Here is an 18,561-nt window from a genome sequence, read left to right on the forward strand (position 1 = left end):
GTCTATATGTCTATGGCTACAGTAGCTTTAATTTTACTACGATGACATCAGTAATATATAATATATACCAAACTAAAAGGTGCAATCAATAAAACAGTGTAAAGAATGACAATGTGTAAAGTTTAGTGATCAATATGTGATCAGTAGAAGATGAATAATCATTGGAAGTTATGGGTTACTGCACTTGTACTGTTCATCATAACAAGCCTGTAAGTACATATTTTATCAATAGCAACACAGTTGAGTGCCATCTGTGATATTTTTTTTCATTTCATTTGCACTGTTCTGTTAAAGTTTTAAGGACAAGCTTTCAGAGTGCCCCCGCTTCTTCTAATGTCCAAGCAGAACAACCACCTTTTAGCAAAAATAACTAAGCCTGTTGTGCTGCATAAAACATGCTCATGCTAGCGGCATAATATCTATTATACATGTATCATAAGTATCTTTTTTTTCATGTCATGTTTTGCTATGCCAAAGTTGTATGGTAAATTCATTATAATGGCTTCCTAATGTGACTATCTGGGAGGGCGGCTGGAGCAGGGTACTAGTGTGTGCACAAGAGTTTGCAGTTTATTGCTTTACAAATCACTCTGGAGATGCGCCAAGAGTGACCCAAGGATTTCAATACACTGCGAGGTGAAAGGTTGATCAGGTTCAGTTCAGACAAGAGAAAACTGACTTGAGCCAATGCCTATTACTTGTGAAGGCGTAGATTTAATCTCCACTGACTCTCGTCTCTACATCAGTTTTCCAATTTACAACCTGTCATTTTCCAAACGGTGCTTATATATTTTCCATTCTCCACGTATATTGTGTATCATGGACTCTCAAACTGTGGCAATGGGCTTGTTAGTGACTGCAAGCTCACACCAATCTTTTTTTTTTTTTTGCCTATTTGTATATATTTAGAATGTACACCACCTTTAGATGGCTTTTATCTTTGATGTATGCTTCCGGTGCCCTATTTGTGAATTGCTTTGGGCAATTTGTACTTGCATTGAGCCCCAGATGGGAGGAAAAAAAATACCTGCTGGAATCAGCCTAACCCTACTGTAACTGGTAGCTTTGCAGCTTACAAGGGTCTCAGGAGAGAAAACCGCACGTGATATTTTTTTTTATTCAATAAATAATGGTTGAGTATATATTGAGCTTTAAAGTGGTTGTAAATTCTCCCCCACAACTTTGGCCCATGTAAATCAGCATAAAAACCCTAATAAACACTGCTTGTAAATATCATCCTACTTGCATAGTATTGTTGTAATCCTTTTTGTCCTTTACAATGACGTCATTGAGCATGCTCATGATTTACAGCACACTCTGTGTGCTTGTCTATTATCAGGACTTCCTATGGCACAACAGGTATCCTATTCCCACTTCTGGGAGCCTCCATTCCGGGTATTGACGTCACCACCTCCCTCCTCCTCCCTACTTCTTCCCTGGGCCAATAGGAGAGAGGAGCGGAGCCTCACCCATGCGCAGTAGGGTTCCCAGCATGAAGCATGTTCCTTTACTGGCAATGGAGGTGGCATGCACCTGACGGCTGATGGAAACATCAGTTGCGGTGCCGACATCTCTGGACTGCAGGACAGGTGTCCGATTATTAAAAGTCAACAGCTGCAGTATGTGTAGCTTCTGGCTTTTAATTTTTGCAGCGGTGGGTGGACCCCCGCTTTAAGTGCACATAAATGTGCATAAAATGCATAAAAATGCTTGGAAAATAGGTGCGCATTTTTATGTGTGCTGATGTGAATTTTATAGTGAGGACATTGGGGCAAGCCTAGATATGATGCTGAGCACATGCACTTAACTTCTTTGGTCGACCATGGCGAGGCCTGTTCTGAGTGGAACCTCTCCAGCGTGCTGCACCTCAGTTTCAATGTCTTAGCAATCTTCTTATAGCCTAGACCATCTTTTTTTTCAGATCCTCAGAGAGTTCTTCACCATGGGTGCCATGTTGAACTTCCAGTGACCAGTATGAGAGAGTGAGAGCGATAACTCCATATTTAACACACCTGTTCCTCATTCCCACCTGAAACCTTGTAACACTAATGAGTCACATGACACCGGGGTGTGGGGGGGGAATGGCTAATTGGGTCCAATTTGGACATTTTCAATTAGGGGTGCACTCACTTTTGTTGCCAGTGTTTTAGACATTAATGGCTGTGTGTTGAGTTATTTTGAGGGGACAGCAAATTTACACTGTTATACAAGCTGTACACTCACTACTTTACATTGTAGCAAAGTGTCATTTCTTCACTTGGCACATGAAAAGATATAATAAATAATCTGGTAAATCTTTGCATGTAAGAACAAGTAAACATACATTGCACAGGTATGGTCCACATGCAAAGTCCAATGTTTTGAAGAGTTCGAATCATATTCAAGGTTTCATTGCAGTCTTTTTCCCCATTGGGAATATTTCTCACCACATTTTTAGAAGAGTAATGCACGTGCACACACGATTGGAATTCTGGCCAGAAAAAGACCGATAAGAGCTTTTCATCGGAAAATGTGACCGTGTGTATACTCCATCGGAATTTAGCTGTCTGAATTTCCGCCAGCCAAAAATTGATAGCATGTTCTCAATTTTCCAGACGGAAAAACTTTCTATCGGTAATTCCGATTGTGTGTATGCAATTCCGACAAAAATCACGCATGCTCAGATTCAACTACGAGACAGAAGCTATTGGCTACTGGCTATTGAACTTCCTTTTTGTAGTCCCGTCGTACGTGTTGTACGTCACCGCGTTATAAACAATTGGAATTTGATGTGACTGTGTGTAGGCAAGCCGATTTCCGTCGGGAAAACCATAAGAGCTTTTTCCGACGAGAATTCCAATCGTGTGTACGCGGCATGAGGAAGGGTAAGGACATCTGGCAATGTTTTTTGAGGAGAAAAGACATCCATTCATCTAAGACAGGGGATTAGGGATGAGGGATGAGGGATTATATCTGTCTAATAGCTTTTTTTGTGTGTGTCCAATTATCCTGTAGGCAGCACTATATCCCATACATCTCAAAATTCCATTTTGACCTCATGTACCTTAATAATTGATTGGGAAAACACGTTTTAGTAAAGTGAGAAAGGTCATTTGATTAGGTTTTAATTACAGTAGTAGAATTTTAAATAACTAAGACCGTGGTTTTGGGTCAAACTGTTAGGCTATCCATTATACAGTGCCTTGCGAAAGTATTCAGCCCCCTTGAACTTTTCAACCTTTTGCCACATTTCAGGCTTCAAACATAAAGATATAAAATTTTTATTTTTTTGAAGAATCACCAACAAGTGGGACACAATTGTGAAGTGGAACGAAATCTATTGGATTTTTGAAACTTTTTTAACTAATAAAAAAATGAAAAGTGGGGTGTGCAAAATTATTCGGCCCCCTTGCGTTAATACTTTGTAGAGCCACCTTTTGCTGCGATTACAGCTGCAAGTCGCTTGGGGTATGTCTCTATCAGTTTTGCACATCGAGAGACTGAAATTCTTGCCCATTCTTCCTTGCAAAACAGCTCGAGCTCAGTGAGGTTGGATGGAGAGCGTTTGTGAACAGCAGTTTTCAGCTCTTTCCACAGATTCTCGATTGGATTCAGGTCTGGACTTTGACTTGGCCATTCTAACACCTGGATACGTTTATTTGTGAACCATTCCTTTGTAGATTTTGCTGTATGTTTGGGATCATTGTCTTGTTGGAAGATAAATCTCCGTCCCAGTTTCAGGTCTTTTGCAGACTCCAACAGGTTTTCATCCAGAATGGTCCTGACATTTGGCTGCATTCATCTTCCCCTCAATTTTAACCATCTTCCCTGTCCCTGCTGAAGAAAAGCAGGCCCAAACCATGATGCTGCCCCCACCATGTTTGACAGCGGGGATGGTGTGTTGAGGGTGATGAGCTGTGTTGCTTTTACGCCAAACATATCGTTTTGCATTGTGGGCAAAAAGTTCGATTTTGGTCTCATCTGACCAGAGCATCTTCTTCCACATGTTTGGTGTGTCTCCCAGGTGGCTTGTGGCAAACTTTAGACGAGACTTTTTATGGATATCTTTGAGAAATGGCTTTCTTCTTGCCATAAAGGCCAGATTTGTGCATTGTACGACTGATTGTTGTCCTATGGACAGACTCTCCCACCTCAGCTGTAGTTCTCTGCAGTTCATCCAGAGTGATCATGGGCCTCTTGGCTGCATCTCTGATCAGTCTTCTCCTTGTCTGAGCTGAAAGTTTAGAGGGACAGCCAAGTCTTGGTAGATTTGCAGTGGTCTGATACTCCTTCCATTTCAAAATGATCGCTTGCACAGTGCTCCTTGGGATGTTTAAAGCTTGGGAAATCTTTTTGTATCCAAATCCGGCTTTAAACTTCTCCACAACAGTATTACGGACCTGCCTGGTGTGTTCCTTGGTCTTCATGATGCTCTCTGCGCTTTCAGCAGAACCCTGAGACTATCACAGAGCAGGTGCATTTATACAGAGACTTGATTACACACAGGTGGATTCTATTTATCACCATCAGTCATTGAGGACAACATTGGATCATTCAGAGATCCTCGCTGAACTTCTGGAGTGAGTTTGCTGCACTGAAAGTAAAGGGGCCGAATAATTTTGCACGCACCACTTTTCAGTTTTTTATTTGCTAAAAAAGTTTAAATTATCCAATAGATTTCGTTCCACTTCACAATTGTGTCCCACTTGTTGGTGATTCTTCACAAAAAATTAAAATTTTATATCTTTATGTTTGAAGCCTGAAATGTGGCAAAAGGTTGAAAAGTTCAAGGGGGCCGAATACTTTCGCAAGGCACTGTACATACTGGTAAGTTTATGCAAGTAGTACCCAACCCTTCCCCAACAGGAAAAAAAAGGTTTACCTTTCACATGGCAGGTTTTCTTTAAGATTTAACACAAAGTCTTGCTTAGGCTCAGTTGTGACTCTTCTTATCTTAAAGGGGTTTTAAACCTTAGCCCTTGTACAAGCGGTCGGAGATTCCGACGGAATGTGTCCTATCAGACCGTTTTGTCGGATAATCCAACTCTGCGAGGTCTCGATCGGACTGATGCCGTCAGAGTATCCGACGGACCAAGTTTTCCAACTTGTCCATAAAATTTTCAGAAAAAATGCTCCGATCGGACATACTCCGATCATGTGTAGCCTACTCCGACGGACAAAGTGCCACGCATACACAGATCAAATTCCTAGACCAAAGCTATTGGCTACTAGCCTGAACGTAGTCCCGTCGTAATGAAATAACGTCATCACGTTATGTACAATTGGATTTTCCGACAACATTGTCCGACCGTGTGTATGCAACAGTTTCGGACAAAATCAGTCGGACAAAATCCAACAGATTTGTTTGTCAGAATGTCCGACCGTGTGTACAAGGGCTTAGTGTTTTTTTCCCCTTAATTCATCCTATGCATTAAGGTGAAAAAACACCTGGCAGTGACCAGCCCCCCCCCCTCTGTTTTACTTACCTGAGCCCTGGAACTTGACCTGACGGAGATGGGCTCTCTGCCTGGGGTTATCGGCTCTTGATTGGATAGCTTGATAGAAGTGCAGCCACTGCTGTCAATCAAATCCAATGACGCGGGGAGCTGGGCCAATATATTCGGCGGCTATGGATGCCGAATTCTGAACTCAGGAGCATGCCCGCAAGGCAACGCCCCCCAGGGAAGGGGGTTATCTGATGTGGGTAGGAGCCGCGAGAGCTGCCGGGGGACCCTATAAGAGCAGGTTCTGGGCCACTCTGCAAAATGAGCTGCACAGTGGAGGTAAGTATATGTTTGATTATATATATATATATATATATATATATATATATATATATATTATATAAAAGAACCCTTACAATCACTTTAATATATTGCTCACAGAACAACATATGAAAAACAATCAGCACATAAGAATTAGGTTTATCAGGAATTAGACATAAATTTAAACAAAATCTGCAAATTAAAGCAGCTAGATCCTAATCAAGTCTAATGCCAGTAAGAATCAGAAGCTCCTTAATGTGATATATGGTCTGCACCTGTTATTCCCAAGGACAGATGGAAACGCTTTGATAGTTTGCCAGTCTGGATAGAGCTCTCCATCCTTCACACACAACATGTATTTTGACAACCACCTCTACAGGTCATGTTCCCTGTAATATAAGCCACCGGGGGGGCAGCTATTTTAGAGAGGCAACTACTGAGAGTGTGGGAATTGACATTTTCCTGTGCCAGGCAAGCTAAAGGAGGTCCTTCAAAATAACTTTTCAGCTCCTGTAAGAAAAACCCTTTTAATTAAAATTTCAGAGATAGAAAATGAGAATTTTATTGGAACAATTCCGAGCTGTTTAGTTGGGAACTGCCACACCACAGGCGGCTTTTTATTTCAAAATACCCTCCATGGCTACAGCATCCATGCACATAGCTACTAGTATCCTAAGAGAAACATACAATGAAAGCATAATAGTCTATGTTCCAGAATCCACACAATGCGTGCCAACCTGCATCTTGGCCTTCACCTCCTTTTTCATTACCACATATATTCCCTAAGAAACCTCTTGTAACCTTGTACAACTGAGCCAGTAACAAATCAAAGTACAGAGCTATAACAGAAACAGCAATAGCAATATCATAAAAACTGTTTCACTGTGTTACACTTCTCCGTGGTAAAAAAAAAAAAAAGCCAAAGTAATCATCTCAGAGCCGTAGTACATGCTAAGAAGAGTAGAGGGAGAAATAAACGGCAAAGATGTCTTACAACACCATCTGTGTGATCTCAACAGTCATTTGCTTTAAATCAGTTTTATGCTTCATTAAAAAAAACCTTAAAGTGAATATGTCGCCAGGCTATGGACATTTAAATGTTTACATTTTCTTAACAGACGCTAAATATGCCCTAATACAGGTCCTCATTGTCCTCTGTGGCTGCAGGAACTCTGGAGTAATGTATCCTTAAATCTCACATCAGAATCACTGAAGTTGCCCAAGTCCCTGTTATGTAACTCTGCTCCCCCTTCCAGCAGTGACACAGCAGCCTGAGACACAAAGAGACAGCAAATTAAGTCAGAGTAAGAGTAAAAGTAAAAACTCCTGAACTCAACCTTAAGATACATTAACCTGCAATGACTGTATCAGTGGCAGCCCAACCATTAGGGGCGCACGGGTGCTCACCTCCCCCATCCTTGCATCCAGCCCCCTGATCTACATGCAGGATGCATGTATTCCAATGGGTGGGTTTATTGAAGCATGTGATTAGAGCCAGAGGCTCTAATGGGCTTCAAAAAAGGGTGGGCTCGGGGTGCAGAACACTGAGCTCCGAGCCCACCCAATTGTGTTACTATAGCTAATCAATATTCACTAATGTAACACTGATTCTCCTCCCAGATAATCAGGAAGTGGGTCATTAGACCCATCCCCCAATTGGCCAAAAGGAGATCTGACCGGATTGGCCATGAGGGAGGACACACTGGGGAATAGGGATGAGCTTCGAGTTCGAGTCGAACTCATGTTCGACTCTAACATTGCCTGTTCACCTGTTCAGCGAACAGTGAACAATTTGGGCTGTTCGCGGCAAATTCGAAAAGCCGAACACCCTATACAAGTCTATTGGAGAAATCTAAAGTGCTCATTTTAAAGGCTAATATGCAAGTTACTGTCCTAAAAAGTGTTTGGGGACCCGGGTCCTGCCCCAGGGGACATGGATCAATGCAAAAAAAGTTTTAAAAACGGCAGTTTTTCAGGAGCAGTGATTTTAATAATGAATAAAGTGAAACAATAAAAGTGTAATATTCCTTTAAATTTCATAGCTGGGGGGTATAGTATGCCTGTGAAGGGGTGCATGTTTCTGGTGCTTAGAACTGTCCCTGCACAAAGTGTCATTTGTGCAGGAAAAAAAAGTCTTTTAAAATCACTTGCGGCTATATTGTCGGCTCCCCGTAATACAGAGAACACTCAATGAGTGTTCTCTGTATTAGCCGACAATTCATTCATTCATTGATAATAATAAAAAAAAAAAAAAGCATGGGGGTTCCCCTAAATTCAATTACCAGGCCCTTCAGGTCTGACATGGATATTAAGGGGAACCCCGTGTCAAATTTAAAAAAAAATTGACGTGGGGGTCCCCCTAAATATCCATACCAGACGCTTCAGGTCTGATATGGATATTAAGGGGAACCCCGCATCAAATTAAAAAAAAAAATTGACGTGGGGGTCCCCCTAAAAATCCATACAAGAACCTTTATCCGAGCACGCAACCTGGCACGCAACCCTGAACCGTACCAGGCCACATACCCTCAACATTGGGAGGATGCTTTGGTGGTCTGTGACCCCTCAAAGCACCTTGTCCCCATGTTGATGAGGACAAGGGCCTCATCCTCACAACCCTGGCCGGTGGTTGTGAGGGTCTGCGGGCGGGGGGCTTATCAGAATCTGGAAGCCCGCTTTAACAAGGGGACCCCCAGATCCCGCCCCCCCCGTTTGAAATGGTAAGGGGGTACACAAGTACCCCTACCATTTCACAAAGAAAGTGTAAAAATGGTTAAATAAGACAAACACACTTTTGAAAAATTCCTTTATTAATAATAAAAAAAATAAAAAAAAGATTCCAGCAGTGCTAATCCACTCTTGCTATCCAGCGACGAATCTCCGGGGTCCAGCGATGGATGATCATATCCAGCGACGGGGGATCTCTCAGTCCAGTGCTGTCCATACATCCGTCTTCTGTCTCCACTGCGGAGACACTGCGGAGATCCCAGTGCTGACGTTTCTTATATTAGGAGGGCGGGGCCACCCGTCACCTGACCCTGCCCCCTCTGACGCTGGTAAGGGGAGCCAGGGGTTCCCCAGTGACGTATGGGTGACCCCGCCCCCTCTGATATAACGGAAACCTGCGTTACATCAGAGGGGGTGGGGTCACCCATACGTCACTGGGGAACCCCTGGCTTCCCTCACCAGCGTCAGAGGGGCGGGGCCATGTGACGGGTGGCCCCGCCCTCCTAATATAAGAAACGTCAGCGCTGGGATCTCCGCAGTGGAGACAGAAGACGGATGTATGGACAGCGCTGGACTGAGAGATCCCCTGTCGCTGGATATGATCATCCATCGCTGGACCCCGGAGATCCGTCGCTGGAAAGCTAGAGTGGATTAGCACCGCTGGAATCTTTGTTTTTTTTTTTTTGTTTTTTTTTTTTTTTAATAAAGGAATTTTTCAAAAGTGTGTTTGTCTTATTTAACCATTTTTACACTTTCTTTGTGAAATGGTAGGGGTACATTTGTACCCCCTTACCATTTCAAACATGGGGGGGCAGGATCTGGGGGTCCCCTTGTTAAAGGGGGCTTCCAGATTCTGATAAGCCCCCCGCCCACAGACCCTCACAACCACCGGCCAAGGTTGTGAGGATGAGGCCCTTGTCCTCATCAACACAGACCCCTAAAGCATCCTCCCAATGTTGAGGGTATGTGGCCTGGTACGGTTCAGGAGGGAGGGGGGGGCGCTCTCTTGTCCCCCCCTCTTTTCCTGCGGCCTGCCAGGTTGCGTGCTCGGATAATGGGTCTGGTGTGGATTTTTAGGGGGACCCCCACGTCAATTATTTATTTATTTTTGATGCGGGGTTCCCCTTAATATCCATACCAGACCTGAAGGGTCTGGTTATGGATATTTAGGGGGACCCCACGTCAATTTTTTTTTAAATTTAACACGGAGTTCCCCTTAATATCCATGTCAGACTCGAAGGGCCTGGTAATTGAATATAGGGGAACCCCCACGCTTTTTTTTATTATTTTTTTTATCAATGAATGAATGAATTGTCGGCTAATACAGAGAACACTCATTGAGTGTTCTCTGTATTACGGGGAGCCGACAATATAGCCGCAAGTGATTTTAAAAGACTTTTTTTTCCTGCACAAATGACACTTTGTGCAGGGACAGTTCTAAGCACCAGAAACATGCACCCCTTCACAGGCATACTATACCCCCCAGCTATGAAATTTAAAGGAATATTACACTTTTATTGTTTCACTTTATTCATTATTAAAATCACTGCTCCTGAAAAAACTGCAGTTTTTAAAACTTTTTTTTGCATTGATCCATGTCCCCTGGGGCAGGACCCAGGTCCCCAAACACTTTTTAGGACAGTAACTTGCATATTACCCTTTATAATGAGCACTTTAGATTGTGAACGTTCGAGTCCCATAGACTTTAATAGGATTCTAAAGTTCACACGAAGTTTAGGTCTGTTCGCAGGTTCTGGTGCGAACCGAACAGGGGGGTGTTCGGCTCATCCCTACTGGGGAACCAAGACGAGCCCGGAGAGAAGCCGCCCCCTACCCGGAGCTACCCTTGAGATGGGGTAAGTGCGGGGCTCTGACTGACTGAGGGGGGGGTCTTCTCTCTTCTGTTCAGTTCATGGTCAGAGGGGATGGCGGCTGGTGGATCATTCCCCCACCCCCCAGAAAAAAAATCACCAACCGCCACTGCTGAACATGTTATCTATGGCAAACTCAAAATGATGAATAAGAGTGAATCTGACAGTATTAACCACTGAAGACCCCCGCTATAGCCAAATGACGGCTACAGCGCGGACCTGCTTTGTCGGGACTATGTCTATTGACGTAGCGGCGCGCTCTGTGATCAGCGAGTCTATGAGACTGGCCTGATCTCGGATCGGAGCAAGGGGTCGATCCCGACCCCTTACCACGTGATCAGCTGTCAACCAATGACAGCTGATCATGTGACACAACAGAGCCGGTAATCGGCTATTTTTCCTCCTCGCGCTGATAGCACGAGAAGAAAAAAAAAGCCGATCACCGGCGGCCGTGAGAGGGACTTCAGTCCCGATCACGGCCAGCTCATCAGTGCCCACCTGCCCCCTGCCAGTGCCACCTAAATATTAAAAAAGTGCCACCCATCAGTGCCCATAGTGCCACCTATCAGTGCCCACAGTGCCACCTATCAGTTCCCACAATCTGCCTCAACAACAGTGCTGCACCTCAGTGCCACATATCCATGCCCATCAGTGTCATCTACCAGTGCCCATCAGTGCCCAGCAGAGCCACCTATCAGAGCCACCTATCAGTGCCCCTTAGTGCCACCCATCCGTGCCATCTTATCTGTGCCCATCAGTACTGCCTTATCTGTGCCTATCAGTGCCGCCTTAACTGTGCCTATCAGTGCCCACCAGTGCAGCCTATCAGTGCCCACCAGCGCCACCTCATCAGCGCATTTCAATGAAGGAGAAAAATGACCTGTTTGCAAAATTTTATAACAAACTATTAAACATGATTTTTTATTTATTTTTATTTTGCATCTTTTTTTGTTTGTTTAGCAAAAAATAAAACTCCCAGCTGTAATTAAATACCACCAAAAGAAAGCTCTATTGGTGGGAAAAAAATGATAAAAATTTCATTTGTGTACAGTGTTGTATGCCCACGCAATTGTCATTCAAAGTGCATCAGCGCTAAAAGCTGAAAATTGGTCTGAGCAGGAGGGGGGTTTAAGTGCCCAGTAAGCAAGTGGTTAATGAACTTTACAATCACAGGGTCCCAGTAGACCACAGAACAAAACCAGTATGCATGCCAGCGGTAATACACAATAATTTAGACAGTGCAGCTTTGCCACTGAAGCAGCAAATATAGGACCAGGCTGCCAATTTAGCAACACTGATACTTATCAGAACTGTTAGTATTTGCCTTTTAAAGCTGAGCTGTCAAATACATAGTGATCAAACTAATCATTGAAACGTATAGACACCAAGTAGTATAGGATGTGCCAAAAATCTTGAAATAGTACACGTTCACAGAAATTAATTGGAAGTTTGTCATGGTACTTGGAAGCACCACTAGGTCTTACCAGATTTGGACATTGATAAACCTGACCGGTTCCCTTCAATATGGAGAGTTTGTATTGACTTTGTTAGTCGCTTAAAACTATATTGTATTCTGTCAGGTGTCATTTTTCTAGAAGCAACGTGTACAATGATTTCATGTCTTCTGAGCAGGACAGAACGTACAGTGGACTTAGACCCTAAACGTTCTCTTTAAACCGTTCATGACAAGTCAGCTGTGACTGATATAGTACTTGCAGTGCACATTCTACATCGGTTCTTTTGCCCAGTCATACTTTTCATCCATTGCACAGTACTGTGTGGTTGCCATTTACCTACAATATTAGCAGAGGCACAAAGTCACACTGAGCTGCTTTCCTGTTCCTAGATCCCATTACCTGATGGAAGACCATCAATGTAATCCAGTAACTAGAAGCAGGAGTAGGTGGGATATGCCTCCAGGTGGGATATGCCTCCAACTGTGCAAAGTCCTATTAGGCACCATTGACGCTAGAAGAATGCCGAGTGCCTAAGCGCTGTCACATGTGTGGAAGTCCCTTACTGCTTCTGACCTTGAAATGTATTATAAAGGTTAGTTTTATTTTAGCACATTAAATTGTGCTAATAATAACGGTAAACTTCCAAACTGTACAGACCTGAAAACCCACCTCTCAGCCAGTCTTAATGGCACCATTATAGCCAAGAAGCCATATGCCCGAAAACCCACATGGATTTGTGTTATTATCTCTTTATTATTGACTGTATCTGTCCCATAAAACGGCTGCTATGGAAGCTCAGCTGGGCGCAAAGAAATGTATAGATATGTGAATACCTTTTTGTTTCGCATAGAAGACTTGTGTTATAAAAAGTTCCCTGTACTTACCAGTCTCTCCCCAGATGGGTAGATACTCATCTTGCTGGATGTCCAACATGATTTCCAAGCCGTTTCCTGTCCCTCCTTTCACAGTGGTGAGCGGAGGCCGACCATCATGTCCAGAATTGAACATGTAACATTTCCCGTACCTTGTGAACACCTGAAGAGACAGAAGAGAGGAACGGCCTTAATAATTCATTCTAAGGCAGCAGTAAAGCAAACACACCAGTAAAAGATTGATTAGTGAAATGTTGAGAAGCGTATGACAAAGTTACCCCCTACGGTTTTTCCACCAGAAAATTTACACCCAATCACTGCACTGCATGAGGGTGTTCTTATGTTTTCTGTTTATTTTTTTATGACTACTACTGGGTTTATGACTTTGTGAAGCATACACAGGGCCGTCTTTAAAGTGGATGTAAACCCTTACAACACACTTTGACCTACAGGTAAGCTTAGATAAAGGCTTACCTGTAGGTCCAAGAAATATCTCCTAAACCTACACGGTTTAGGAGATATTTGCCGAGAGACAGGCACCGCTGTCTACGGCGCATGAGCCGTAGACAGCAGCGCGCAGGCGCACTGAGCGCAGGAAACCCGTCAACGTGCGCATGCGTGGGAGTGATGTCACGCGGCTTCGCCGTATGACAGCGGCGGAGCGGCATAACCCACTGAGAAGATGGATGTGCCGGACTTCAGGGGACAGCGGTGACTTTGCTGGCTCCTGTGTCAGGTAAGTGACACATAATGGGCTACTATGCGATGTATAGTAGTCCATTATGCTTTACCTTTGCAGGGAATGAAAGAGGAGGTAAACCCATCAGGGTTTATTTTCTCTTTAATATTAATTGGACCCTGGGCAAAACTTTTCTTGGGGCCCCCCTCCATGCAGTTTCACTCTCCACCTGCTCTGATACATACAATAAATAGCAGCTAGACTCAAAATCAGTTTACTGAATCAGATCAGGCAGCTATTGCGATTGGTTACCAGAGGTTACAGTGTATCATTACCACTCACTGACTGATTGCTAGAGGTTACAGAACACATTACAGCTCACTGGTTAGTTGCTAGAGGTTACAGCACATGATTTCTGCTTGTTGTTTGGTTGTTAGAGATTACGGTACATATGACCTTGGGGGGCATGATATGCATATCAATACTGCCGGCCGCCTCTATTACATATGAATGACTAAACCCTCAAGGGAAGAGGGAATTTAAACCAGGATAGTTGGCAAGTATGAAGCAGCTGCTTTGGGCCCCACAACAATGACAGGGCCCAGGGCAGCTGCCCCTTTTGCCCTGCCTTAAAAATGGTCCTGAGCATACATTATGATGTTTCTCTGATGAGTTTCAAATTCTAAATAGGAACTGAAATCAGATGTTGAGGTTTTCATTCAAGAATATGACTTTTCGATGAGATCCAGGGCTATTTTCACTACTGTACTGCCTACTTGCCTTGACACTAGCTCATAAAAACACAATGAAGGAAATGTCTGTTATCCACAGCAAACAAATCCAGCTGTCAGTTTTCCAATGCATTTTTTAAAACAAAAGCCTTCATCACATCGGTTGCTATGGGGAACATGTACACTTTTTTTATTTTATTTTTTATTTTAATTATAGACTTACTTATTTAAAGGCTGCCAACCAGCAATGTACTAACAGCCTCAGAAAGCTTTTTGCATTTATGAACACATTACAGACGATATTCAGTTTAAAGTGGGAGTGGTTGCTGTACAAAGACAGATTTTTATTTTGTTGTCAAAGTTGCACAAGGTGGTAAGAAATATAATTATATAGAGTGTATACAGAAAAATTGCATATAGCATCATATAAATGGAAGGGTTCATTGAGATTCTACCATTACAGATGCTGCATGCGCTGCATGTATAAAAGTGTTAAGCCCTGGAATAGAATCAAATTTTCCTGCCGTGGTGTACTAATTTCCTGCTTCATTCTTTGTTCAAAGACAGCAGCGAATATATGATGTTTTTTTTATTACTGAAGACATTTTACACAAAATACACAGAGCGACATATGGGAACTCCTTTGGGCCCAATTCACCTCATCTCTCTCACCTTTGAGATAAGGCTTTGCTCCTAAATTACTCCAGCACCGGGCTGATTTATGGGCTAAGGCAGCCCGTATCTGCTTGGCTTTCTTTATTGCAGCAAGGAATGGAGAGATAGTTCCAACAATAAAATGTTAGGAAAGGCCCTGACAGAGAAGGAGATGATATTTGGTGAGGGAAGAATAATAAACCTGGAAATGTAACCACAGTGACACTTCCTCTCTTTATCTTCAACCTAGAGGAGCGTGCAGCTAAGGGTTCTATCCATAGATTCATCATCGGCAAAGTCAGCAAACATAGTCAAAGTCACCTCTGAGAAGACAGAGTAGAGCTGCCTGATAATGAGCAGCAGAGTAGACTGAGGCAGATCTTATAAATTGCATTGCATTCTGGCTTTCAAATATGTGGTGACAACTAAATCGCTCACAGTCCTGGTGATTTTTAGCTGCAGACCACTTCCAAATGTGAAATTGTTTTATGCAATAATAATAGGGCCCTAGGCGCTACCTCAGAAAGGATGTTTTATGAGCTAGACCCGTGAGTTTGTGGGGATCCTCCAAACCCTCTCTACTAGACGAGATCAATGACCCAGCCACAGAATACCCTCCAGTAGTGAGAGTACACTAGTGTATCTTATCGGGCTACAAAGTCTGATTGAGGGTACCAAGATTGTGTACAGTATTCCCCTATCTAGGGTGGAACAGGGGGAAAACTGTACACAATCTTGGTAGCCTCAATCAGACTTTGTAGCCCGATAAGATATACTAGTGTACTCTCACTACTGGAGGGGATTCTGTGGCTGGGTCATTGATCTCGCCTAGTAGAGAGGGTTTAGAGGTTCCCCACAAACTCACGGGTCTAGCTCATAAAACATCCTTTCCGAGGTAGCATCTAGGGCCCTATTATTATTGCATAAAACAGTTGTATATCCACAGCCTTCAGGTGGGGGCTGAGGATTTGGAGGGTGGCAGCAACCTATCATACACCTTAGCGCGGTTTTCCTAGTATTTTTTTTATCTGAAATTGTTGAATATTGCATAGCCTACCTGTTCCAAGTGCCACGTCTTTAATGAGGAAAACAATGGGGGAAATTGCTTTCTTAAAAAGTAGAACTCCAGGCTTTAGTGCAATTTAAATAGCTTGTTTGGACCAGCTTGGTCCAAATTAAATTTTTAAATATCAGTTAAACCTGAGAGATCTATTGTAAAAACACACTACTTCAGCCAAAACTTATATTGTTGGTATTGTGAGTGTGGAGGGTTTAGAGCCTCTGGCAGGTGTTAAAGGGTGTATGTATACTCGTTGAGGTAATTTCACCTTACTTTGTCCTGTGGGGCACCATTTGCCAAGACGAAAACTCCCAAATGAATACACAGAAAGCATTACAACTCTCAGAGCAGTTCTAACGTATTTTATGCCGTTGTTTAAGTACATGGTGGGGAGATTCCCTCTCACATCTGCCAAGAAGTTAGAACTCTCCGCAAAAAGAACGCAGACAGCAAAAAAAGATAGAAGACATTCTAACTCTTCCCTAGTGTATTCTGTTGGCTTTGCCATTTAATAAGTCATACATCCTGGAAATATCAACATTAAACCAGGCAAAATGTGAATATCATCATAACAGATGATTCTGCTGCACCCCCCCCCCCCCCCCAAAAAAAATAATTAAAAAAAATAAACACCACAGCTCTTATTCTGTCACAGTTGAGGAAAGTGAAAAGACAGAGCTGTATCTGAAGAGTTATCTTACAGGTATTGTCATCTTAAGGTATGGATGTTGGTGTAAATGATCTGGGCAGGCAGCCTCTACACTCCAGAGGATCTCCAGAGTCTCTTTGTCTTGTAGTATAATGTAACGAGAATGTAAACTGAAGCGCCACACCACTGCTAAGAGGTCACTGCTGATTCTCACAAGCCCAGAGAAAGCCGTGAGAGTGTCTTGAAGTAGAGCTTGGGCATGTATCAGTCATGGTCAAGATATCCTCCTTTACTTATGGAACCAAGAAGTTCCCAAGATCCCTGACCCCAGGTGCCTGGTTCACAATTTGTAAAATCTTGTTGTCTTTCCGTTACAGGCACTCCTGAACCCAACAACCACTGGTGATGAAAGTCATTTGATGATATTCAGCACGTGTTTGGACTGCTTTTGACTTTGTTAAGATAATATCCTTCACGTTGGGGACAACAGACCTTTATCTCCCAAAGGATCCAAAAGTCGGACTAAACATTTGGTAAAAATAGGGCTGTCTGATAAGACATAAGCATAAGTTTACTAGAGAGAATGAAAGAAGAGGACGGAATTAGACCTCACAGGACTTTTCCAGTGGCCTGTCCTTTGGGACGCCTGTGCAGTATCACTGTTTGCAAAGGCAATATGTCTGCCATACCTGTTACATCACAGGACCAGGACTGGGGAAACTTTTTTGTTAGGCTTTGCATATGTAAAGACCAATAGGCTGACTTTCTCCCTCTACTGATGTGACAAAACAGAGCTTGAAGTGAATATTGGCATTGGATCGAAAGGATGCCCATCCAAGCAAAGTCTGCTCAGCCCTAATTAGCAGCCATTGCCTAGCCAGTATAATGCCAGTCTTGTATGATGGGGCACAATGCCACAAATAATTATGCCAAAGCTACACGAGTGACTGCAATCGATCTATTTAAGGCTGGACAATTTTTATATGAACGTATATTGAAGAAGACAGCGGGAGACCAATCTGACAGCTCATTAAAAGTGTTGAGCAAAGGGAAACATTTCCATGCGCACCACTGTCACCCAGTTTGTAAATCACAAGGGATTTTAATTATCTTACAATATTTCAAAGTAGAAGTCTTTTTCACATATGTTTATGCATGTCTAAGAAAAGCTTGTTCACGCACGGATGGAAAGGGATTCATCTACAGATCTTGCCTTGATCTTCATAAGTTCTGTCTATCTCAAACCGTAGGCTTCTGTTGGCATGTTTTATTAGCATGTTGAAACAGTCCCTGCTTTCATCTCAATTTCTAACATCTTCTAGGTGGCCCTACTGATAGCTCAGTCAGTGGCAAAAACAATGTTATTGCTGGTAAACCGATGCATGTCCCATCTTAGGAAACCACTCATTCTATAAAGAGTACTGGCTGAGTACTATAACATGATGAGAATGGATGCTGTATACATGCTTATAGGGACCATATGTAAAATATCATACTGAGAACTACTTTGACTCAAAAAAATCAGAACGTAAACTGTAACTATATCTGTAAAGCCAGTAGATATACCTACATCTTTAAATCCAACATATATAGCTACATCTTTACAGCCAAAATAGGTGCTTACTGCTGTTATAGAGCCAACATCATACAAACGACCTCATCAGTATAGCAGCCATTGCTGCATTTTTTGTTTTAAATCTGTTCGGCAATAAAACATGGAGTCAGATTTGCACATGCATTTATTCCTTATCAAAGTGCATATGTTCCATTTCATCTATGTTCTTTATGTAGTAAATACCAAGTGATCCTGCCTGTAAAAGTGCCTTTCTCCAAATAGATGACCATTCCCCCTGCAGTAAAAACACTGCAGAGTTGTCACCCTCTCAGTATATATATATATATATATATATATATACACACATACACACACACATATATATATATATATATACACACACACACACACACACACACACACACACACACACTGTATATACACAGGTGCATCTCAAAAAATGTGAATATCGTCAAAAAGTTAATTGATTTCAGTAATTCAATTCAAAAAGTGAAACTCATATTATATGGATTCATTACACACAGAATGATATATTTCAAGC

At 42.7% G+C, this 18,561-nt stretch overlaps 1 protein-coding gene across 2 annotated transcripts in view; it reads right to left on the reverse strand.

Annotated features, from left to right (window-relative positions):
* ASIC2 (acid sensing ion channel subunit 2) overlaps positions 1 to 18,561 on the reverse strand; it is a 1,070,968-nt gene that overhangs the window by 285,221 nt on the left and 767,186 nt on the right. For both annotated transcript variants that reach the window (XM_077460169.1, XM_077460168.1), the window contains exon 2: positions 12,684 to 12,834. In XM_077460169.1, the coding sequence (XP_077316295.1) occupies positions 12,684 to 12,834 (151 nt within the window). The remainder of the gene's footprint in view (positions 1 to 12,683; positions 12,835 to 18,561) is intronic.

The sequence above is a fragment of the Lithobates pipiens genome, unplaced genomic scaffold, assembly GCF_037356315.1.
Source record: "Lithobates pipiens isolate NorthernLeopardFrog02 unplaced genomic scaffold, aLitPip1_a1.2 Scaffold_28, whole genome shotgun sequence".
Classification (NCBI taxonomy): Eukaryota; Metazoa; Chordata; class Amphibia; order Anura; family Ranidae; genus Lithobates; species Lithobates pipiens.